The 25,169-nt window shown below is 29.7% G+C and overlaps 1 protein-coding gene across 1 annotated transcript in view; it reads right to left on the bottom strand.

The window, feature by feature from the left end:
- Positions 1–25,169, bottom strand: part of LOC107441470 (voltage-dependent T-type calcium channel subunit alpha-1I) — a 325,335-nt gene that overhangs the window by 78,629 nt on the left and 221,537 nt on the right. The window contains exons 10-12 of the mRNA XM_087166313.1: positions 20,468–20,757; positions 6,537–6,688; positions 4,403–4,588 (exon numbers count right to left, since the gene is read on the bottom strand). Coding sequence (XP_087022439.1) covers positions 4,403–4,588; positions 6,537–6,688; positions 20,468–20,757 — 628 coding nt within the window. The remainder of the gene's footprint in view (positions 1–4,402; positions 4,589–6,536; positions 6,689–20,467; positions 20,758–25,169) is intronic.

Here is a 25,169-nt window from a genome sequence, read left to right as displayed (position 1 = left end):
TGTGCCAATACTTGATTATTAAACAAAATCATAGATGATGGAAATTGAAAAGGAAACTATATGGTTATTTTTTTGGGAAAAGTGGAACTTGATAATACAAAAAGAATTATATTCACTTTAATTCGATAATAGTTAGAATCAATACTACCGTCAGATGGGTTGACTTTGTGCAATGAGGGGTGACTTTGTGCAAACTGTCATTTTTTCAATTTTTGCGTCTAGCCATCTAGGGGTATTTTTTTAAAGCTCGGTATCAACTGATTTGAGTTGTCAACATAACGAACTAATGGTTTACCAAGAACTGTCAATGTAAACATCATCGTTCTTGAAAAATTATGAGCTCAAGTTACAAACAGTTTCAAATTTTTTAACATCGCAAAATCGGAGGCTGGAAAGTGTGCTCGGTTGAAGAAGTTCTTGTTATCCTGGCCAGGAAGGTAGGTTATACTTTAAAAGCCTTATCAATTGAGATAACAAATCATGCATAATTTTTTGTTTTTAATTATTATAATGCTAGTTATTTAATAATTAACAGTTTGCTCAAAGTCACCCCATTTGACGGTAGTAGTTAATGCAATAATAGTTAGACTTGAATTGGATAAAATAGAATTTTTTTTCAAGCATGAAAACGTGAATGTATGGCAAAATATTTGTAACGAAATAATCGTAGTGATATAGTTAATGCATAAATGTAGTGAATTCGACTAAAATGAAAACAAAATATTGTAATAGTAATGTATACTTGAAATAAACCGAAACTAATATCTAAAAAATAATTAAAGTTCAGAAAATTAATAAATCCCGCGTTTTAGGAGTTTTGTCATAATAATAAATTTGTTATAAACCAATGAAAAAAATTTCTGACAACTAATAATAAGTTTTCTATAAGTTTTACTCTTAATATATTCATTTTTTTAACACAGATCTGTAATTGAAGTGTGATTATCACAAATGCCTAAAAATATTTCTAAAAAAAATATTTCTTGGAAATTTCCCGACAAAGTTCAGAAATCTAATGAAATTAACTTTCATGAAGTTATGTTCTAATAATTTTAGATTCGATAGCAGAAAGTAATGGATGCATGTTCACAAAACGCATGCTTACAAAACACAAAAATTAATTTGTCATGACTATAGCTATTATTTATTTAAGCACGTAAACGCTACAAAGGGTTAAACGCAGATATAGAATTACTTGAAAAAAATATAATTGTGCTTTTTTTCACTGATGTACATAAATTTTACTTTTGACTAAACATAATGAAAATTATTGATATGCTTCATATAAGTAAAAATAACTTGATAAAATGTGTAAATAATAATTCTAGTTAAGTTGATAAACAAGGCAAGTTATTTTTTTAAAAATTTCTTTTGTATAAAGTGTAATTAAATATTAAAACGAAAAATATGTGTTAAGCCATTTTTATGGAACCTTGTGAATTAAGGTGCTGTGCTGTTACCTAAATTTTTCATAGCTAGGAGAACATATTTTTTATGGTGTGTAGAAAACACTTTCAGAAAAATATCGAAAATGCAGTTTCACAGTATGCATACACACAAGACAGAAATATTCAGTTATATAATCAATAGTCATAAAATATTTACCACCAAGAGACAAAAAGTACATAATAAATTCTATTATAATGTAATAAATTGAATAAATATAAAAATGGGCATGCAGCAATCAAATATATTTCATAGAAATATTGAGAACAAATATTATTGATTGGTCAATAAAAACACAAATATATTCGTTAATCGTTTATCGTTATTAATAATCGTTTCCTGTTAATATAATAGGAAATATTAATTTAATAGGAAATGGCTAATTTAATAGAAAATAAAATTTAGAATTAAAGTATACACTAATTTATTTGTGTTTATACATATGAATAAAAGAAAAGTAAAAGTATGTAAGTATGAGTAAAAAGTATGAGTAAAAGATAAATTAGTATACACTAATTTATTTGTGTAATTTATTGAAATTCATTGTAGAACTTAGTGGAGGAACATGTTAAGCAATATTTTAGTTACTTTTATAAAAAAAATGACATATGAATAAAAGAAAAATGAATGAAGAAATTAGGAACATATAGATAGCTTAAGAATAAATAAATTATGAATAAATAACTGACTTAATGAATAAATTAAGAATAGAATGTGTTAATGACTTCAAATTGATAATTTAAAAATAAACAAATTGCTAAAGAATAGATTAATTAAAGAAAAAAGAATAAATTGTTTAAATTGAATTATTTAAGAACAGATGAATGGCCTTAGAATATATAAATTAAGAATAAGTAAATGCTTTAGAATGAAAGAAATTAAGAATGCATAAAGAGTTATAAATAGTTTTAGAACAAGCAATTGAAGAATAAATAAATGGCTGAAGAATGAATAGATTAAAAACAAGTAATTGGTTTAATAGTGAAGAAAAACAAAGAATAAATGGCTTAAGAACTAATTAATTAAAAAAGTGCAAATAAATTTAGATTCAAAGAATTAAGAAGAAATAAATGGCTTAATTAATAAATCATGAACATATAACTGATTTGAGAATAAATTTTTTAAGAATGAATTAGTTAAAAGCATATAAATGGCTTCAGAATTAATAAATTGAAAATAAACAAATGACTTAGTAAATTAATAATGAATTAATAAATTAACAATGATGAATTAACATTGACAATGAATTAATAAATTAAGAATTAAAATAAATGGTTTTTAAATAAATGAATTAAGATAATGTAAATAGCTTAACTAATAGATTTAGAAGGAATTAATTTCTTGAAAAAGGATAATAAAAAAAATAAGTAATTGGTTTAAGTATGAAGTAATGAGAATAAAAAAAATCTAAAATAACTGTTTACAAAGTAATTTTTAAATTAAATATCGTCTTTACATGTTGCAGACATGCTAGAAAAACTCATGATTTATATTTATAACCATATTTAATCCAGAAACTTGAGTGTTCAAATTGATACTTTACAAGTTGGTCCACAAAGTTATTTAAGTATACTATACATACATTACACTGAAACTTGCTCTCGAGAAAAATATCAAGCATTCAACATTTTAATACTTTTGTATGTAATCACATGAAGATGCAAAAACTGCAAAAATCGAAATGAAAAAAAAAAAATAGAATTGTAGTCAACAATTGGAAATCAACATTTAACATATTTAGACTTATATAAAAACTGAGCAAGCTGCCTAAAAACGTGAGCTTGCTTAAAACTTTAGACGAGTTTAAATGCAAACAACAAGATAAAATTTGTTAAATGCCTCCTGACATAAAGAAAAAGTAGGAAAAAAGTCCCGCGCAAGGTTACTAAAATTTTGATTTATAATCATTACAAATATTTATTATCTAACGTTTGCTGACTTGGTTGATTATAACCTGACAAACAGAGAACCATTGCTCTCTGAATCAAACCATGATGATATATTATATTGACTTTGGTAAAAATTTTAAAGTTTGTGTTAATTTTAAAGTAAAGATCGAATTAAGGCCAAGTAATAAAAATACAGCCTATACTGGCACCGTTGCGAATTCAATGCTTTATACCAATTAGGGTAAAGTTTTCAAAATTTCTTATAAAGAAAAAGTTAAAAGCCTTATTAAAGTCGAGTTAATTCAAAGTCAATCTATTGTGTTAGTCTTGATATAATTATAGTGATGGTAAAGATCTGAAAAAAGTTGTATTAAAGTGATTTTAAAAGCATAAAGTTTTGAAGAAAAAAAAGCATTTTTGAAAAGTAACGTTATACTAAAAGTATAATAGTCAAATCAAAGTCAATCAATAGTGTTGACTTATTTTTTTCCTTTTACTAATACAGATTTAAAATATCCTAGCAGCAAAATAACTAGGGTCCTCGTTGGGCCAATATTCATGAATCTTGTCCTCAATAAGTGTTCAAAGTACCATTATTTTGCCGATGATGGTCCGATATTGAATTTCCGATTCTCCCGATATTTTACGATAAAATTGTCAGATTAACCCGATATTTTATATCTATTATTTAGCCCATATAGGCTCTATATTGGCCAATGTAGGCCCGATATAGGCCACTCTAGGACTAATATTGAAAAATCTAGACTTCCCAATAATGGTCCTTGGGTGCATGTTCTTATAGGATCCAGATGGAGCCAATTTTGCGCCCAAATGGCGCCAAGGTGAAATTGTTGCGTGGGTACATATTTTAAAAAAATTACCTGCCCTCTAAACTTGTAATAAAGGGATTTTAAGATCCCTTTATTACAGGTATGGAGATTGAAGAGAACATTATAATGAGCATGAAACTTCAGTGTAATGCAGTTTAAAAAATTTTTTTTTTTTAAAAATAGTTTTTGATTGAGATGTGTGAATGAAGGCATGCAATGAAGGAAGAAGAAGAGTACCTGAAAATGAATATGAAGAGTATGAGCAGGGCGAAAAATACCGCCACGTTGTCCACTGTCCTCAGCATGATGACTAACTGACGTCGGAGAGCAGGTAGGAACCTCACAAGCTTCAAAATCCGTAAAAGACGAAATGTTCTTAAAACAGACAAACCGCTACCACTGCTCTGACACAGTTCCACTATGCTATAAAAAGAGAAATTAAAACAACATTTAACCGTTTGAGTCCCAGGAGGTATTGAAAACAACACTGTCGAAGAATCCCAAACAGCGCTACCGCGCTTTCTCTAAATGAGAACGAAAAGACCCAAGCAGTGTGATAACGCTTGTTTTATTTTCTGTCGAGAAATACCAAGCAGTGTGATAGCGCTTGTTTTATTTTCTGTCAAGAAATACCAAGCAGTGTGATAGCGCTTGTTTTATTTTCTGTCGAGAAATACCAAGCAGTGTGATAGCGTTTGTTTTATTTTCTGTCGAGAAATACCAAGCAGTGTGATAGCGCTTGTTTTATTTTCTGTCGAGAAATACCATGCAGTGTGATAGCTCTTTTTTTATTTTCTGTCCAGAAATAGCAAGCAGTGTGATAGCGCTTGTTTTATTTTGTGTCGAGAAATACCAAGCAGTGTGATAGCTCTTTTTTTATTTTCTGTCGAGAAATACCAAGCAGTGTGATAGCGCTTGTTTTATTTTCTGTCGAGAAATACCAAGCAGTGTGATAGCGCTTGTTTTATTTTCTGTCGAGAAATACCATGCAGTGTGATAGCGCTTGTTTTATTTTCTGTCGAGAAATACCAAGCAGTGTGATAGCGCTTGTTTTATTTTCTGTCGAGAAATACCAAGCAGTGTGATAGCGCTTGTTTTATTTTCTGTCGAGAAATACCATGCAGTGTGATAGCGCTTGTTTTATTTTCTGTCGAGAAATACCATGCAGTGTGATAGCGCTTGTTTTATTTTCTGTCGAGAAATACCAAGCAGTGTGATAGCGCTTGTTTTATTTTCTGTCGAGAAATACCAAGCAGTGTGATAGCTCTTTTTTATTTTCTGTCGAGAAATACCAAGCAGTGTGATAGCGCTTGTTTTATTTTCTGTCGAGAAATACCAAGCAGTGTGATAGCGCTTTTTTTTATTTTCTGTCCAGAAATACCATGCAGTGTGATAGCGCTTGTTTTATTTTGTGTCGAGAAATACCAAGCAGTGTGTTAGCGCTTGTTTTATTTTCTGTCGAGAAATAGCAAGCGGCACCATAGCACTTTATTTATTTTACATCGATGAATCCCAATCGGAGCAATAGCGCTTCTTGTATTTCACTGTGGGCCAGAAGACTATGATCTTTGGCCAAAAGTAAAAAAAAATAAATTTTCAACTAAACTATGTGTAGGCAGTTTAAATATAGCCCAAATTAAGTATTCATAATCATTCCAAACATTATAATTTACTTTTTGGACAGACGTGAGTACAATGTACTGAAAAATATGTTAATTTTTTTTTTAAATGTAACTTTTAAATTTTTATTTCAGAAATATATATGGGAATTTCACCTTACTGTTACATTTTTATCAGAGTAATTAGTCTGAAAATTATAGTACAATTTTTCAATTTGTTGGATTCGTTAATACTCTAGACAAACTTACAGTTTATATCTTATCATTTGACATTATACAATGTTTGAATGACTTTCGAAACTTAGTTCCAAAAAGTTCCACGAGGTAATTAGCTGAACTTTTTTTTGTTGTCTTCTTTGATGTTGTTCTTTCGAAAAACCTGCCCCATTTTGCCCGCATTGCAAAGGTGAACTAAATAATACCGAAAAACGAAGTTATGTTTTTTTCTTCATGTCTTCTCGTTATTTTGTAATTAATTCGCGTTATTTTGCAAGATTACTTCGGAAATATAATTTGCTTTTCATTTTTAATATAAAATGACGAAAATTATTATATTTTCATTGCTGTATTTAATTATTTAAAAGTACTATATTATTTTTTTTATTTTTCTATCCCGCCCCATTCAGAGAATATATAGTAATGAATAGAAAATAAAATCAGCAATGAATATGACTGTTTTAAGGTATTTAAGGTATTAACAAAGGTATTTTCACAATTTAAGCTGTAAGAAGCAGATCCCTTATAGTATTTACCTGAGTATAACGATGACACCGTCGAACACGTTATATCCACTGCTGATATAACCATAAAGACCTTCGGCTAAAATTTTCAGGCACATCTCAAATCCAAATATGCCAGTAAACACCAGGTTACTGACTTCCACTATAAATGTTAATTCTTCAGGCTGAAAAAGAAGTAATATAAATTTTTTTTAAAAAAAGTCAATTCCTACTTATGTCAAAAAAGTTTTTTTTTTATTTTAGTTACATTTCATGAAATAATTACAGTTTTTTTCACTCATATAAAATTAAAATTAAGTAATTAAATTTAATTAAGTAATTAATGTTTGAAAAAACTGTATTAACATCAAGTGTCATCCACTACGAGTTGGAAAATTGTATTTGAACTTGAGTGTTTGAATAAAATGTTTTTTTTTATTAACGATTGAAAATTTGAACAAGGTATATAAATAAATATAGGGAGAGGGTGAACTCATAGTAGGAACTGAAACAAAAAGGCGCGTGGTATCAGAAAACCATGAAAGTATACATTTGGTGACGTGGATCACACGTGCTGCCACGTCATTTTCTTTATTGAATTTATCTGACACAGCGAATATGAAATACAGTAAGGAACCGATTATCCGGAACGATCGGGACCATCGCTATTCCGGATAACTGATTTTTCCGGTTTTCTGAATCGCTACAAAAAGCCGTTTTTTTTATTGTTAAACCCAACTAAAAAAAATTTTTTTTTTTGGAAATAATCTTAAAAAGAAGAAAAAACGATGGAGTAATACACTAATGATTATTTCCAAAATGATGGTAAGTTAAACATCTTTCAAAAAAGAAAGAAAAGTCCTAAAATATTATGAGGAAATTTTTTTTTTTTAAAAATGGCGGGAAAATTTATCGAATTTCGTTCCGGTTTTCTGATTTCCGGATAACGGGTTCTGTACTGCAATGAAATATTTAAATGTGCGCAATAAACTAATGTTTTGTTCAAATAGTTGGGAATGATCACTGATGTTATTTTTAAAATATGCAAAAACTGTATCGCTTCTAGTAACATTTAAAACAATGATTAACGCTTAACCCATCAGAAAATACCATTTCGTTTTTCGCTCATCCCTATTCAATGAATGAATTAATATTTAAAAAAACTGTATTAACATCAAAGTGTCATCCACTACAAGTTCAAAAATAAATGTATTTGAAGTTAAGTGTATGAATAAAAAGTATTTTATTAACGATTGAAAATTTGAACAAGGTATTGAGAGAGTGTGGACTAATAGTAGAAATTTAAAAAGAGAATTGATGTTATGAATCTTCATTATTATCTGTATTATAATTGAATTTATCCTCCGCAATATATTACATAGTGATGTATAATGAGCCTGAAACTTCCTTGTAGCTTACTACCACGAATTACGATATCAAACTGTTATCAAAGTCGTAATGGAAGCAATAACATTTTTACTTTTTTCAAAATATTGCAAAAGTCAATTCTTCATTGATTGTTTGAAGGTTGATCATAGCACCTAACTTCGAAGATAGAAAATGAAACTTAGTGTCCGTAGTGAAACTTAAATAAAATGTAAATCTATCAAATCTATATAATAAAATGTAAATCTATCAAAAATATAACAAGTAAAAAGTTAATATTTAAAAACTTCATTCTTCTAAGAAGCTTAATTTATTAGTTATAATATATTTAATTGTAAATATATTTCGCATATCTATATATATATTTCTCTTACACGGCACCAAAAAACAGCCTCATTTCAACTCCCCGAATGGCAACGTTAGAAAATCGACCAATGACTGCTGCTAAAAATGTCACATGGCAAATGTCACATGAGGTGGCTCAACATATAGCGCTTTTAAAAACGGAAACAAAAACCAGAGTGAGCATTATCAGGTTGTTCAATTCAGATTCATGCCCTAAAAACATGATAATATTTAATTTAAACTCAATTAGGAATTAATTAGGCTGGCCTTTTCCATGACTATAAATAAGTCACAAGGTCAGACTTTTGAGAAAATCAGTTTAGTATTGACTAAACAAGTTTTTAGTCATGGACAACGTTACGTTGCCAAGATGCCAAATCCGTAATTGTGTTTTCAAAGAAATTCTAAATGCTTAGTGCTAATTTCTTAGAGCTTTGCAGAAAAAATTTTTTTGGAAAAAATTTAATTGAAACTTCTATTGGCAGTAGGCAAGGGGAACTGCCAAAATCAAAACTCCCCGATTAGAAATGCAGCATGGCGACATCCACGTGGTATTTCTCGGGTAATGCTAACAGCCATGCATTTTAATTTATTGTATGTAAAACATCCTTATTTTGTTCTAAAATGTTATGTACTTTATCACAAATGTTAATTAATATAGAAATTGATTTCAATAATGCTGATCACCAAAAAATATTTCATTTGGCGATAAAACAAATTTTTGTGTTCTTGAAAATGAAAGACTTTTTGAGGGTTACACAAGGAAAAGTTAGGGTTTAAAGTTTATATTTTTAAGTAATAAATTTTTTTTCTAAAACTTCCAGAATTTCTAGCATTAACTAATTTATTATACACATTTAGTTGAATTTAGGTGAGTAACTGCAATATTTGATATTTTATTTTGCTAATATGTCTCTCATTTAGCTAATGTTTTTGTGCTAGAACATTGTGTTCATTGGCGAGCGAGCGCAGCGAGACATGGTTCACGGAGTGAACCACATAGGATTGCGTAGCAATTCTCGGGGGTTGGTGAGCATTAGCGAGCAGGGGGCGGAGCCTCCTAGTTTAATTATAATCGATTTATATTGTAATATTAATAACTGATATTACATGAAAACGTGGATGATGCAGTTTAAATGTTATGTTTTTTCTGAAAAACATCAAAACTTAAAACGACTCATTTGTAAAAAAAAAAAAAAAAAATCCAATAATTCTCATTCAAAGCCAAGAAAGGAAATAAATTAACAGGACTTTTAAGTTAATAATGGCTAATTATGAAGATTAACAATTCTAAGAAACACTCAAGGTTTAATTAAGGGTTACTTTTATGGAAGAAATACTAATCCTTTTGAAAAATAAGCAATCATTTTGAAAGAAAAGCACCATTAGGGTTAAATGAGATTTTAATTAGTTCTCTTTTTGAGACGTAAGATAATTTGTTCTTTTAAGATATTTCGTTTCATTTCATTCATGAATCATAATAGTTTTAACACTGTGTTTATGAGTAAAAAAGGTACACATTAGCTTGTTTACAGTTGGGTAAGTGTTCGAAAATTTTTAGTGTTTGTTTACTTATATTTCAGATAACAGCATTAAAGAAATAGTAAAATAGAAGAAAGTTCTTATTGCTATTATTTTTTTCAGTAAACAATTCAGTTTATTCTATTTATTATGTGAGATTTTATCTTTAAAGGCAATAAATCAACCTTAAAATGTAATTACAATTGTAAGGTTAAACACCATAAAAATAGTCAAAGCACTTCAGTTTATTTAAAATATGTTGTTATTTGTGAATAGTGATCATATGAACTGTATTCTTTAGAGCATTGAAGAAATAGTAAAATAGAAGAAAGTTTTTATTGTTATTATTTTTTTGCCAGGAAACAATTCACTTTATTTATTATGCGAGATTTCATCTTTAAAGGCAATAAATCAACCTTAAAATGCAATTACAATTGTAAGGTTAAACAAAATAAAAATAGTCAAAGCACTTCAGTTTATTTAAATTATGTTGTTATTTGTGAATAGTGATCACAACCTGTATGAACTGTATTCTTTAACTGTATATGAACTGTATTCTTTAAAGCTTTAAAGAAATAGTGAAATAGAAGAAAGTTTTTATTGCTATTATTTTTTGGCCAGGAAACAATTCACTTTATTCTTTTCATTTATTAAGCAAGATTTCATCTTTAAAGGCAATAAATCAACCTTAAAATGCAATTACAATTGTAAGATTAAACACAATAAAAATAGTCAAAGCACATCAGTTTATTTAAATTACGTTGTTATTTGTGAATAGTGATCATATGAACTGTATTCTTTAAAGCATTGAACAAATAGTGAAATAGAAGAAAGTTCTTATTGTTATTATTTTTTTGCCAGGAAACAATTCACTTTATTCTATTTATTTATTATGCGAGATTTCATCCTTAAAGCCAATAAATCAACCTTAAAATGCAATTACAATTGTGAGGTTAAACATAATAAAAAATAGTTAAGCTCTTCAGTTTATTTAAATTATGTTGTTATTTGTGAATAGCGATCATATGAACTGTATTCTTTACATTTGTGAGGCAAGATGTATGGAATAAATTCCGTAAATAATTATAAGCATAACTATTAATATATTTTGAACATTAAAAAAATTAAAATATTAGCCTAATCTATTAATAAGTAAATAAGTGTTATTATTTAGTTCAGTTTATTCACATAATAGTTTCACAAAAATTTATTAATCAAATATTTAAAAACGATTCATTTTAAGTCATAGTTTCTTTGTTCTCATTTTGATATATTTTGTGACCTGCGAATTGTATGCAACAAAAATAAGTATAAGGTGTTCGCAATGATTGCTAAAATTATGTACAAAACAGGCCACTCATGTTTCTTTCTCTTTTCTATTTTATTTTACTTTTTTTCTTAAATAAAAGTTAATTTTCAAAAATTATTAATTTCTAAAATTATTAATTGTCATCTTCTTTAAATTATCCAGTATAATATTACCTTGCGCACTTCCATTTTTGGGCCCATCCTTGGTAACTAACAAATCAAACGCACTTCAGTACTGTAGTAAGAACGCACTATGAAATAAAATCCCTCTATTTGCGCTTTTAACTTAATTTTCACTTCTGCTTTCATATTTTGTAATCTGGCAATCCTGATACGAAAATATTTTAAATAATTCTTGAAAAATTTCCCGTTCATTTGAATTCGTTACTCGCTTTATAGATTTTGTTTTATGTTTTATTCTTTTTTTTTCTATACATTTTATTTTCTGTTTTTACGTGATATTTTTACATAATGTGTTCGATTTTATTTGTTGTAAAATTTTTTGTAAATTTTTTTTGAGTGCTCCTTGCACTATTGTATTGATATATTTTGCTTCGTCTATATTGATACAATATTAGAAAGCACTCCTTTTTGCGGATATAATCGTGTGAGCTGATGAAAAGATTATATCTTTTATTTTTCGGATTTTTATAATTTTTTTCTCCATTTTTTCAATTTCTCCAGATTTTTTATTATCATTTTTCTCTTTCCTTCTTTTCACTGTTCTGTAATTTTTTCCACGTTTTCCCTACATGTTGAACTATGCATATAACCTACTTATGTATAATTATATATTATAAAATCACTTTTAAAATGAAGTAAAATAAAGTATTCGCAGTAAGGGAGGTTACAAATTTAAATTTAGAAATTTAAAAAAAAAACCTCATCTGAAAAAAGCAGGGTCTGAAAATATTGAAATTTGTCTGATTACTGAATTAAATCTGCGTGTTTTTGTAATTATAAAACATTCATTTCTTCTTTTAGCAATCAATTCAAATAGGTTTTCAACATTGTTAATCTCTCAGAAGTAGACATACGAGTGACCCGTAAAATACTATAGGAAACAAAGAGATAATAAAAGTGATTGGAACATATTCAAGTTTCTTCAGGGGGATCAAATTGGCTTTGGTGTTTCAGTCTCGCCTTCATTTGTAGTGATTTTTTAAATTTTGCCAGCGTTTCCGTTTTTGTTTTCGATTAAAAATTATCTTTGGTCCCCTAATGCGTATTTTGTTTACATAATTATTGACAAGGGTTCTGAAAATGTATATTTAGGTTGGTTTTAGCACTTTGCATGTTTAAAACCTGAACCTAAAAAAAAGTTATAATTTCCAATGATTTTTATAATACGGCTTTTTACGGCTTCGTTGTTAATCTCAGTTTTCATATTGGAAAACAAATCAAACCTAAATTGAAAAGTAGAAAAAAGGAAAACTAAATAGGTGATTTCATTTCATTGTTCTCGCTAGTATTTGATTCAGAATTAGACCTTAAGTTCTGCAAGAATTGAAATTTATTAGTAACTTCAGATCAGATTACTTTTTCTTTTAAAATTTAGACATAAAGTCCCTGGCCAAAGACGCACTGTAAGATTCTATGTAAAATCTTAATTATCAAGTGATATTATACAGCTTTATTGTTTTTACGTGACTGAAAACTGGTTTGCACTCGTTTATGTTCGTGTATCAGTCGGTTAGAACAGTAGTACTGCAATACGTTTAAAATAAATGCAAATAGGAAACATTTAAGAAATCTCCTGAATTAAAACCCATGACATTTATGCTTAAATATAAAAGTACTGCATATAAACTCGTGAAAAAATGTTATTATTATAAAACTACAATGCGTCTAACAATTTGGTCTAGTTATTATAATATACTAATATAATATACTAATATAATACCTGATATAATAAATATTCTATATTTATATAATATATCGTCTAATTTATCCAATCGTCGAATTTATGTTATATATCGTCTAATTTAACCCATTGATACACTAACGCTAACAAGTGAAAACAGGTTTCAGTTACGTAAAAACAATAAAGCTGTATGGTATTACCTGATAATTAAGATTTTATATAGAATCTTACAGTGCGTCTAATAATTTAGCCAGGAACTGTAGGTTCAAGTTATTTTGTGATCATAAAGAATCTGTCATTAATTATCGACTCACTGTCACTGTTTGTAAGACTTTACTATAGTGAAAAAGTAATTGCGTAATATTTTTATAGTTCGCTCACGAGTTGGCACTAGACTCCGCCTTCATCACGTGGTATCCGACGATACTATTTCGCCATTTTTGGGAGAAGGATGTGAACAATCCTGATCAAGGTTGCTATTTGGCGATCGTATGACAAAAATATTTATTTCTTAGTTTTTATGTGCATTTTTTTCACATTAAATAATTCATATATTTGATGATATTTCTCTCTTTCGAGTGAATAGTTTGTCTTTTTTGAGACATTTCTCAGCAATATATTTAATTGGGTATAATATGAAGAAAACACAACTACTTCGATTTAGTAGGAACAACATATGACGCAATGCTAAACGAATGGAATTTAGTTGTTGTTTATTTAGTTATTGTTATTAGTAGTTGTTGTTATTTGTTTTAGTTGTTGTTGTTTATTTAGTTGTATTTAGTTTCAATAACTTTTCTTTATAATGCAATAAAATCTGGCGAGCAGCTATTTAAACGATGGAACACTTCGTTTGTTTATTTGTGGCTTGAAGTTAGGCTCGCAGAAAATGCCGTTCATGGGTTAAATTTAGTAGGAACAACACAACCTGTGACGTAGGCTATATTATACCCAATTAGCTAGAGTAACTAAAGGTATAATAGCAGATGATGAAGCGAAGTAAGAGACTGAAAAAGAATTCCCTGGTAGCGTTTGGTGGTAGCATTGAGGGCTGTCTCCATCTCAAGCGCGGAAACGTTTCTCCTCTTCCCGCGCTCAAATAAACTCTTCGTCGGAGGAGGTGGAGCCAAGTGCTAACTCCTGGTGAACGAACTATAATTATCTCCCTGACAATTTTGATGAGGCTTTTGTTGGTAATGCCATCTCTCGTCAGACCATTTAACTATTTTCGTCTAAATTTACTGTAAATAGTTTCTATTTACCGAATAGGAAAGTTCATAAACAAAAACTTCTTTGATGGTTAAAAAACTCTTCATATATGCTTGTTACTTCACTTAATTAGACTGTCAAAAGGTGTAATCAAATTAAAGGTTTGTAAAAGCAACATGTTACATTTTATTTTATTGAGCATTAAAAACAATGCATCGGATTTCCTTTTTAAACAATAGAAGAGGGATAAGAGATAAAAACTTAAACAACTTTCTTTATTTAAAAGAGTAAATAAAAAAATAAATATATTTCGCATAATTTGAAGCGTTAATTAGCGTTAACTTGAGATTTCCAAATTCGTTCGAACGATTCGAGAATTATTATTCTACACTAATTTGTTTTATGTGTCATCGAGGTCTGTCAGATTTCGCTAAGATGTCTCATTAATTTTTAAGAATATTGCTAATTAAAGCAAATTACCCCTCCGATGCGCAACATTTTTTTGTCGTTTTATTTAGGGAATGAGTGTTGTCTCTGGAACAAATACGTTGTTAGCGAAATCTAGAAATTAACTACCTGTCTTTTTAATTAGAGTTTTATAAGAGGGATAAAAGTTAGAGGTATTATTTCAATAAATGATCAAAACATAATTTTCTTTTAAATGAATGGTTGATACAAATTTTTGCGCATATGCCTAAAATGGCTTTTACGGTCCAAGGAAATTTTGGATTAATTCCAGAAATATTGCTGTGCTAATTATATGCATGTATGATTTGTTTAGATCTACTTTTAGTCTTCCAGCGTATCTGTTACAGTCAAACCCAGCTGTACAGTCAAATACAGTCAAACCCCGCTGTAGTGAACCTTCAAGGGACCGAAATTTCGGTTCACTATAACCGTGACTTCACTATATCCGCTCCGTAAGCAATTTTAATTAATCTTTCCAAACTTCCCCCTTTTATTATTAACTAACTAGACTAACTAAACTAACTAGATAAAATTTTAAATTAAAATAAATTAACTGCCTCATTCATAGACTAAGCAAAATAAATTAATACTAGGAGGCTTTCGCCCCCTGCTCGCTGACGCTCGTCAACCCCCGGAACTGCTTTCGCAGTTCTTTTCGGATTGCTTCGCAATCCAATGCTCGCTTTGCTCGCTCATTGGATACGTTCTAAACGTCTAGCTTTTGAATACTGAAGTTCCGAAAACTTTTCACTGCCGAAAATTCTAAACCTGTGTATTTCAATATTAATTTGAAATTGCAAACAGTTCGCATATTTTGCTTAATCACACTATTCTAAATTTCAGTTGTTGAGAAAAGTAACTGTTGTAAGTTTTGTTTTAAAGTTTTTCCCACCAGAGGGCTAAAGCCATGTGTTGTAAAACAATATGAAATAGTAGTCTGCCACTGAACGCCGGATGTAAAGCATCGGCTTCGATGAAGATAATTTTGTATTTTTAATTCTCTGAAGGGCGCCACCCTAATAAAATGGAATTTGTAAAATTAATGTATATATTTTTGATTGTTGATGAAGCCCATCATTTTGTGTTTTCATCAGTGTTCAGAAGCAGAACAGCTAAAAGTTTTTTATTTTATCACAAAAATATAAAATGTATAAAAAACTAAGAAAAGAGTAAGAAAATGAGTATAGTCATAGAAAAAGTTAAAATTATAATATAGTATTTGTCAGTTAAAATAAAACTTTTTGTTTAAGTCATTGTTAACAATTCCAATTTCTCCGAGGCAATTCTAAACCTTAATTTTGCTCTAAATGTCAGTATTCAGACACACAACAGAAGTTTAATATGAAGTTGTAAAATGCATATATATATATATATATATATATATATATATATATATATATATATATATATATATATATATATATATATATATATATATATATATATATATATATATATATATATATTATATTATATTATTATATATATATATATATTTATATCTATATATATATATCTATATATATATATATATATATATATATATATATATATATATATATATATATATATATATATATATATATATATATATATATATATATATATATATATATATATTATATTATATTATTATATATATATATATATTTATATCTATATCTATATATATATATATATATATTATATTATATTATTATATATATATATATATATTTATATCTATATATATATATATATATATATATATATATATATTATATTATATTATTATATATATATATATATTTATATCTATATATATATATATATATATATATATATATATATTATATTATATTATTATATATATACTAGCTGACCCGGCAAACGTTGTTTTGCCGTATGAATTATTTCTAGAGTATGAAGATATATCTTATTTATTGTAAGTGTGTGCGTATGTGCTATATGAGTGGAAGAGGCATGGAGCGTTGCGAACGATGACGGAATGGGAAAATAACAACACACCAAATAATAGTTTTTTTCTAATTTATTGTAACTTGTTTTTATAAATTATATATACAACGAATTCTGAAAATATTAGTCAACAATATTAATCTCTTAGTACAATGGAGTGTACAATATTTTTTGTCATTCCATCTTTAGCTAACACAAATAAACTGGATGGTTTACCCTCCCGAGAGCATGCCACGTATAATTAATTACCTGTGTGAAAAACTTGGAATGCTCAAATCTAAGCCACAAACAGACATTGTTTGGCTTTGAGATTTATTAATAGTCATTGCAAATGCCAATCTAATGGGGAACTGAATGCGTTTAAATTGAATTGGCACAACTGTGGGTATAATAGAGATTAGTGGAAATAATATACTTTCACCCCGGAATTTGTCATTTAAAATAATGACTTCGATAACGTTATTCGATAACGTTGTAACTTCGATAACGTTGTAACTTCGATAACGACTAATCGCGTGCTGTTGCTCAGCCGTGGTCGGTTCAAAATACGGGGGAAAATAAGCGGAGATCCAACTTTGAGTACTAAATTATGCGGCGGTATGCCTGGTAAATCCAATGAGTTTAAAGACTCATTGGATTTACCAGGCATAGGAAAATTTGCAACTTCAATGGGATCGCAAACTGCATCAATGGATTCAGATGTTACCAAGTTAACAACATTACGCCACAGTCATCAGTTATCGAATCTTTGTGATTGTTCCATAACGTTTCTATACCGGCCGGGAAACATGTAGTTAATATTATAGCAAATAGTAGGCGAATTTGCTTTGTAGAATAGTTCAATGCTACTTCAGCAAGAATACATTCCCACTGGTTGTCGTCTTCCAGCAAGCCGAGTGCAAGGCATGCATCTTACGTTGGATGCTGATGTCGATCGACTTTACGTATATCTCGAAATGAGAATGAGCCGGTGACATTAACCAACAACAGTCGAAAATGAAAGCAGTCAGTCTGGCTTGGATTGACTGTAAATACTCTCCCCAAGGTGTTTGATTTGAATAAACCGGGACAGTCATCAACAGGTGTGCCTTGCTTGCGGGGTGTCCATTTTTTTTGTTTGAGACCATGTGAAATAGTGTGGTACTTCTGAGTAGAGTAATGTCCATACAAAGGCACCAAAAGCATCCGCACGATTACACAATTCAAAAAAATTCGTAGAGTGTAGTTCTTGGTGGATTTATAGCTCTGTCAATCGCTGTCTCGTTCGTGAAATATACGCGCTGACCGTTTTCAAGATGGACGGCTAAATGACTAACGGTAGAATCATGAATAGGGAATCCAAAGTTGCGACAAACAGCTTCATTGGAGCTGATGTACCGGCCAATTTGGTAGAGCGTTATTTCGTCGTTGTTATTCACTGGAAAAGCGGTCACATTGGTATTTTCAACTCGAAATACTGCCATATCACTGCCTTTATTCACATACTTGCAAATATATTTGATGCTCTTCTTTTAAGGGCGAGCATAAGTATTAGAGTTTAAAGTGAATTGTTGCAACGTGCGTGAATATTACTTTTTGATTTATCAGGTTTCTATGTCTAGTTTGGATTGGAATATGATTAAATAAAGATATATTTAAAATATACGTTAAATCTGTCCAAAAATGAAAAAAAAATTAGTTATAAACCTATTCTCATACCTACTGAATATACATATAAAATTTCATCAAAATCGATCCAGCCGTTTAGGAGGAGTTTAACCACTAAAACTGTGACAAGAGATTTTTATATATATAGATATATATTTATATCTATATATATATATATATATATATATATATATATATTATATTATATTATTATATATATTTATATCTATATATATATATATATATATATATATATATATATTATATTATATTATTATATATATATATATATTTATATCTATATATATATATATATAAAAGGATATATAGTTTTGATGTCAGCAATACAATGCAATTTTTCACAAAAACGATTGTTTCCATTATTAAATTCAGTGTCAACAATTCAAATTATTCTGAGACAACTCTTAACCTCTAAATATTTTTTTTTTAAGTACCCATTTCTAAATGTCAGTATTCAACCGCAAAACAACTTAAAGTCCTCAAATTTAGCATGAAGTTGTAAAATGTAATGAAAGAGGGTCATAGCAATTATGTAAGTAGAAGTAAAGTTAGTACTGTAAAATTAAAACATTTTTAATCAATGAGCCAAGTTCTTCAAGAAGCAGTTGTAGAAGTAGCTGGATAGAAGTTTTTTTTTATATAAAACTTTTTATAGATTTTCTTTAAAAACACAATTGTTAATCTGGGCATTTGGCGATACAACACTTATAGAATTGAAGGACTTGTTACGTCAAGCGCTCAGGTATCATAATTTTGATCTAGTTGCGCTTCCATGTCATTTTGATTTATGCTGCTAAGTTAACTTTCAAAAAATTCTATGGCTGGCAACAGCATTTATATTTTTTAAGTTGTTTATTTTTATTTCTTTTAAAATTTGTTCTTTTTTTAGCGAAATGTTTTTTAACCTAACAGAATTCTTTGCCGACTGTTCTCTGTATACATGAAAATTATACAGAGAACAGAGAGAGAATTGAGTTTAAATTAAATATTATCATGTTTTTAGGGCATGAATCTGAATTGAAAAACCTGATAATGCTCACTCTGGTTATTGTTTCCGTTTTTAAAAGCGCTATATGTTGAGCCACCTCATTTAGATTTGCCATGTGACATTTTTAGCAGCAATCATTGGTCTATTTTCTAACGTTGCCATTCGGGGAGTTGTAATGAGGCTTTTTTTTTGGTGCCGTGTAAGAGAAATATATATATAGATTTCATACAAACTGTCATATAAAATGATTTTTAAATTGAATGTTTTTCAAATTTCAAAGAATAAGTTTTTCTTTTTTGCTCTTTAATTCTAAAACTGATTTACATAAAATTTTAAGTACGGAACAATTTTGATTTAAAAAATGAAATAATGATTACACTATGAATTAGTGATCCCTAACTAATAAATTAACGATCTTCAAATTATTAATTAATAAATGAGATGAGCATTGGTTTATGAATCAATGAATGAGCTATGAAAACATTATGAATAAGTGATCGCTGGCTTATAAATTAACGATCGTTAAATTATGAATTAATAAATGAGATGATGATCATTGGTTTATGAATTAATGAATGCGATAATGATTATTAAATTACGAATGAATGAGACATGATTACGTTAAGAATTAGTGAAGCTTATGAATTATAATTGCTAAATTATGAATTAATAAATGAGATGAAGATCATTGGTTTATGAATCAATAATGAATGAGATTGTGACTATTAAATTATGAATGAATGAGATATGATTGCATTAAGAATCAGTGATCGCCAGCTTATGAATTAATAATCGTTGAATTTCTTTTTTTTTTTTTAATGGCAGGCACTTGGAGCTATTGTCCATTGGCCACAGAAAGTGCCAGAACTGCTAATTCTCTTTTCGTTACCCAGTGGGCACCTGTGGAGAAGCCACGGCGGTGGAACAGCGTCGCCCACGTCACACTACCACAACCCGTTTATAGGGCGGGTCACATTCACACATTCACACACAAAGGAGAAAGGACATAGAACACAGATAGAGGGAAAGAAACATCCATGCCTTGCCCGGGATTCGAACCCAGAACCTTTCTGATGCAAGGACAGTTCCCTGCCCCCTACACGGACTGGTCGGCTCGTTGAATTATAAATTAATAAATGAGTTGATGATCATTGGTTCATAAATTAATGAATGAGATTATGACTATTAAATTTTGAATGAATGATATATGATTACATTAAGAATTAAGGAATTAATGAATAAGCTTGTTACCTGATTGTGGTATTCAATGCCCATGCTTAGAGTGTTAACTAGTATGGCGGTCAGGATACCTCTCTGAAAGTACCGATGGTCAACGATCTTCTTCAGTTTTGCTTGTTTGGGTTTCCACCACCGGCAGCAGAGAGATGTCCTGTACCGTTCCACGAAAGAGAATTCATCCAGTTCAGATTCAGAATCCTCTACATTACTCCAATCCTCGACACCCCCTTCAGGGGGGCGGAATTCTTTATCATGTTCCGGATAATAGAAGATGAGAGTGGGCGCCGACATGTGCTTCTCCCCTAAAACACACACAATTCATCCTCAATAAGAAAATATTACAAATAACAACGCTTTGCACTTGCTTACGTTCTCAATTAGTTAACACTGTAATGCAATACGTTGAAAATAAATACAAATAGGAAGTATATAAAAAAATCTCCTCAATAAAAACCCATTACATGTATGTTTAAATATAAAAGTACTGCCTATAAACTCGTGCAAAACATGTCATTATTAAAACACTATAGTGCGTCTAATAATTTGGTCTAATTATTTTAATATACTAATATAATGATTGATATAATAAATATTATATTTTTATATAATATATCGCCGAATTTATCTAATCGTCGTAATTATATTACATATCGCCTAATTTAACCAACTGATACACGAACGTAAACAAGTACAAACTGGTTTCGGTGGCGTAAAAACAATAAAGCTGTTAGTATCATCTGATAATTAAAATTTCACATAGAATCTTAGAGTGCGTTTAATAACTTGGCCAGCGGCTGTGCAACAAAGTTGGAATAAAATATCCTCTGTGGCAGGCTGATCATATGTTAAAATTCCCCCCGTCGGGCTAACCATGGGAGGATTTTGTGGTTATTCTCTCAATGTAATGCAAATGCGGGTAGATTCCATCGAAAAGTCTTCCACGGAAGTCTGATCGCTAGATCAAGGAGTTCTAGCCCCTAGGAACCCTTCTCTAGTGAGATGGGTTCAAAATTACAACGCTACGAAGATTGAGCACAAATAGTAACAAATAGCTGGCCTGTTTCAAGCTGGTTATACAATTAATCATTATAAAATATCGAGGGAGAATGCGGATTGTCTGATTCAGTTTGGCCCGCAATGAAACAGTTGCATGTGTCTCAGAAAAACATGGAAATATGTGCGTTTAGATTTCTTAAAGTTGAATTAGAAAGTTGAAAAGTTGACAAAAACATTTAGTTGATTGATATAAAATAATCCCCCCCCCCCGTATTGTAGGTCAAAATATCCCTTCCTCTAACTCTGTGGTGATCATACAAACGGACAAATTCGAGTGAATATTTCGTCTCTGAATTTCATGGTTGCATAGGCTGTGTGGTCGGTTTAGTGTTTGCCTACGTTATGTTAGAATGTAGCTTAATAATCCTTGCTAAACGCTGGTTGTTTATCAGCGGAGACTTTCTCCCATCTTGTCCTAGTGATGTGGAATGCACTCTGATGTAACGCCCACCACACACAGTTGGGGAGTGTGGTGGGAAGATCAGGTGAAAAAGGGCACGCATGTCCGCATTCAACTATAATAATAATAGTATCTATACTTTATTAAAAGTTCCAGATGAAAATACGACTTTCTAAGTGGAGCAACCGTAAAATCCACTATTACCTTTAAACACATTTTAAATTAACACTTATTTAATTACAGAGATTTGACAGTAGTAATTACAGTAAAAATTAGCGTATAGTGTATTTTTTGCATAAATTTCCCGGTAAAAATAATGTCTGGACATTTTAGCGTAAATTCAGGGTGCGTGTATTTTTTACCGCAATTTGAACCAGACTTCTTTTTTTTTTTTTACAATTTTTAAAGGTACCCAATTAAACACGCGATGCTTTAACCGCTTCCCTGATTATCCCGTGTTAACTCGGGTATGTATATATTGCAAATATTTACTATCCCGAGTATACTCGGCAATAGCAGAATTCGTCAATACGTTTTGTTTTATCACGTTTTTATTCAACCGGAAGCAAAAATAATAATAATCTGCTGTGATTGGAAGTTTGCCAATATTTATTTGGAAGTTTTGTTATTTGTGGGACTGCGGACGCGTTTTGTATAATTGTATATGCCGATGGTTGATGAATTCACATAGAAATAAAAGTAAAAAAAAAATGACTCTCGTGAGCGAAAAAGAAAGTTATGCAGATGGTTTTTCATGTACAAAGACCAATATTTAACTTTTTTCATTCGCCCGAGATCATTTGGGATAGTAAACTGATGGTAAATTAAACATTTATTTACACATAAAAAAATTAAAATTTAAACTTAGAACTTGTGTATTATGTTTTGTTTTAGTTCTCTGTATTTATTAATGAAAAAAAAAATGCTGATTTTTTGCATTTAAAAAAAAAAAGTGGTAATTGCGGTTAAATTTTGAAAGAAATTAGAAACTTAATCTAATTTTATGTATTAACTAGGAGGCTCCGCCCTCTGCTCGCTAACGCTCGCCAACCCCCGAGAATTGCTACGCAATCCTATGTGGTTCACGCCGTGAACCATGGTTCGCTGCGCTCGCTCGCCAATGAACACAATGTTCTAGCACAAAGACATAATATATTATCATCAAAGACATAGTATTTTATCATCAAAGACATAGTATTGTACTTATGTAGAAGAATTCTACCAATGTTCTTATTGGCTTTTAAAAAAGTATATTAGCTATTTAGATTGTACATGGTGAAAAAATCAAAACATTAGCTAAATAAGAAACATATTAGCAAAATAAATTATCAAATATTGCTTCACTAATATTCTACATTTTAAAGCGTGAAAATTCAATGCATAAATAAACGCGAAATATAAAAAAAATCAATGCATTCAATACAAACACTTAAACGTTTTTTAGACGTTAAGGTAGCTCCCAGTAGAAAAATATCAATTCAACAGCGGCCTTTTAAAGCATTCTCACTTCAATTAATTAATTAATTCCTAATTGGGTATAATATGAAAAAAACACAACTACTTCGATTTAGTAGGAACAACATATGACGCAATGCTAAACGAATGGAATTTAGTTGTTGTTTATTTAGTTATTGTTATTAGTAGTTGTTGTTATTTGTTTTAGTTGTTGTTGTTTATTTAGTCGTATTTAGTTTCAATAACTTTTCTTTATAATGCAATAAAATCTGGCGAGCAGCTATTTAAACGATCGAACACTTCGTTTGTTTATTTGTGGCTTGAAGTTAGGCTCGCAGAAAATGCTGTTCATGGGTTAAATTTAGTAGGAACAACACAACCTGTGACGTAGGCTATATTATACCCAATTGAGTTTAAATTAAATATTGTCATGTTTTTAGTGCATAAATCTGAATTGAACAGCCTGATAATGCTCACTCTGGCTATTGTTATCTGGTTGCTCACTACGTGCTCTTGCGCGCCGAATCCAATCAATTAAAAATGAAAACTGTTGCCAGGGCGAGAAAAGAAATATCATACGTTTTATTGATACATACATACATACGTACGTATTAGCGTTTTATATAATATAGATTCTCAACTTTTTTTTCAATTTTAAAAGTTATTAAAGCGTATAAAAAACTATCGTTTTTTTTAAACTAAAAATAAAAACTTCGTCATATTAGTTAATTGATGAATAATTGATTTCTTCGCCATTAAATTGCGGGTTTGTTTGTAGAATTTTATATAATGTTCCTTTTGAGGTTAAGCCAATAACCAATCATTCATTACAGTACTTACAAATTTCCGGACAATATAATTTGCTTTATTTCATTTATCGCAAATAGATTGTTATTAAATGAGGTCCAGCGAAGTTGAATGATTGATTAGAACAAACTCTGTAAACTCAGCGAACAAAAGGGACATTGAATAGCAGAAACATTGAATAGAAAATGTTTGCACAAACATGAATCAGGTTATGCAACAGAAGATTCCACATGAGAGTAAATAATTTTTTAATGAGTTTCAGAAAGTGGGAAATGGTAAATTAATGTGTGAAGTATTTTGAAATGGGTAATTTGAAACGAGGATATTTAAACGTGTGTTTATAAAATGACGTTAGGAGGTCATATTTTTTGAGCTGTTCTTTAAACAAAAACAAAAACAAAAAAAACAGCAGAAATCTTTTGGATTTTGTTGTTGTTATGAAATGACTTGTTTGTTTATTTTTTATTAAATCTGTTACTTTTTTTTAAGTGAAATCTAGATTTATTTTAGGTTTGTTGCCCAGATAGCATAGATTGTCACAGTGGCGTCATAATAAAGTCAAAAACCTTCACAGCAGTGACAGTCACAGGTGAGGCCGTTTTGAAATGTCCCAATTATGTGACTTTCATGGTACTTTGTCTTGTGATATCACATATAAGTTTCCGTGACAGAATGGATGCAGAGAATGGTCCGATGCGTTTTTTCTCTCCAGATATTTAACTGCTTTTATACTTTTTGAATACCCTGCTATATCAATCCCAAACATCAAAAATAGTGAGATAAATTGCTTTAAAAATGGAAAGAATAGACACAAAACGCAATTTTAAGTTCAGTACAGGGAAACAATAACGTTCTAACTGACAAGGCAAGCAAACATACCGAACAATCCTATTAAAACATATGAAATGAAAGAGCATGTTTAAAGACCTTGAATAGCTTCTGATGAGAGCCCTAGGGTAAAATAGGCCCCATTAAAGTTTCAGTTGATTTAGCTTT

The sequence above is a fragment of the Parasteatoda tepidariorum genome, chromosome 6 (genome assembly GCF_982258835.1).
Source record: "Parasteatoda tepidariorum strain Cologne lab strain chromosome 6, Ptep-v5.0, whole genome shotgun sequence".
NCBI classification, from domain to species: Eukaryota; Metazoa; Arthropoda; class Arachnida; order Araneae; family Theridiidae; genus Parasteatoda; species Parasteatoda tepidariorum.
Note: the sequence above shows the minus strand (reverse complement) of the source record. Positions and strands in the feature narration are given on the sequence as shown.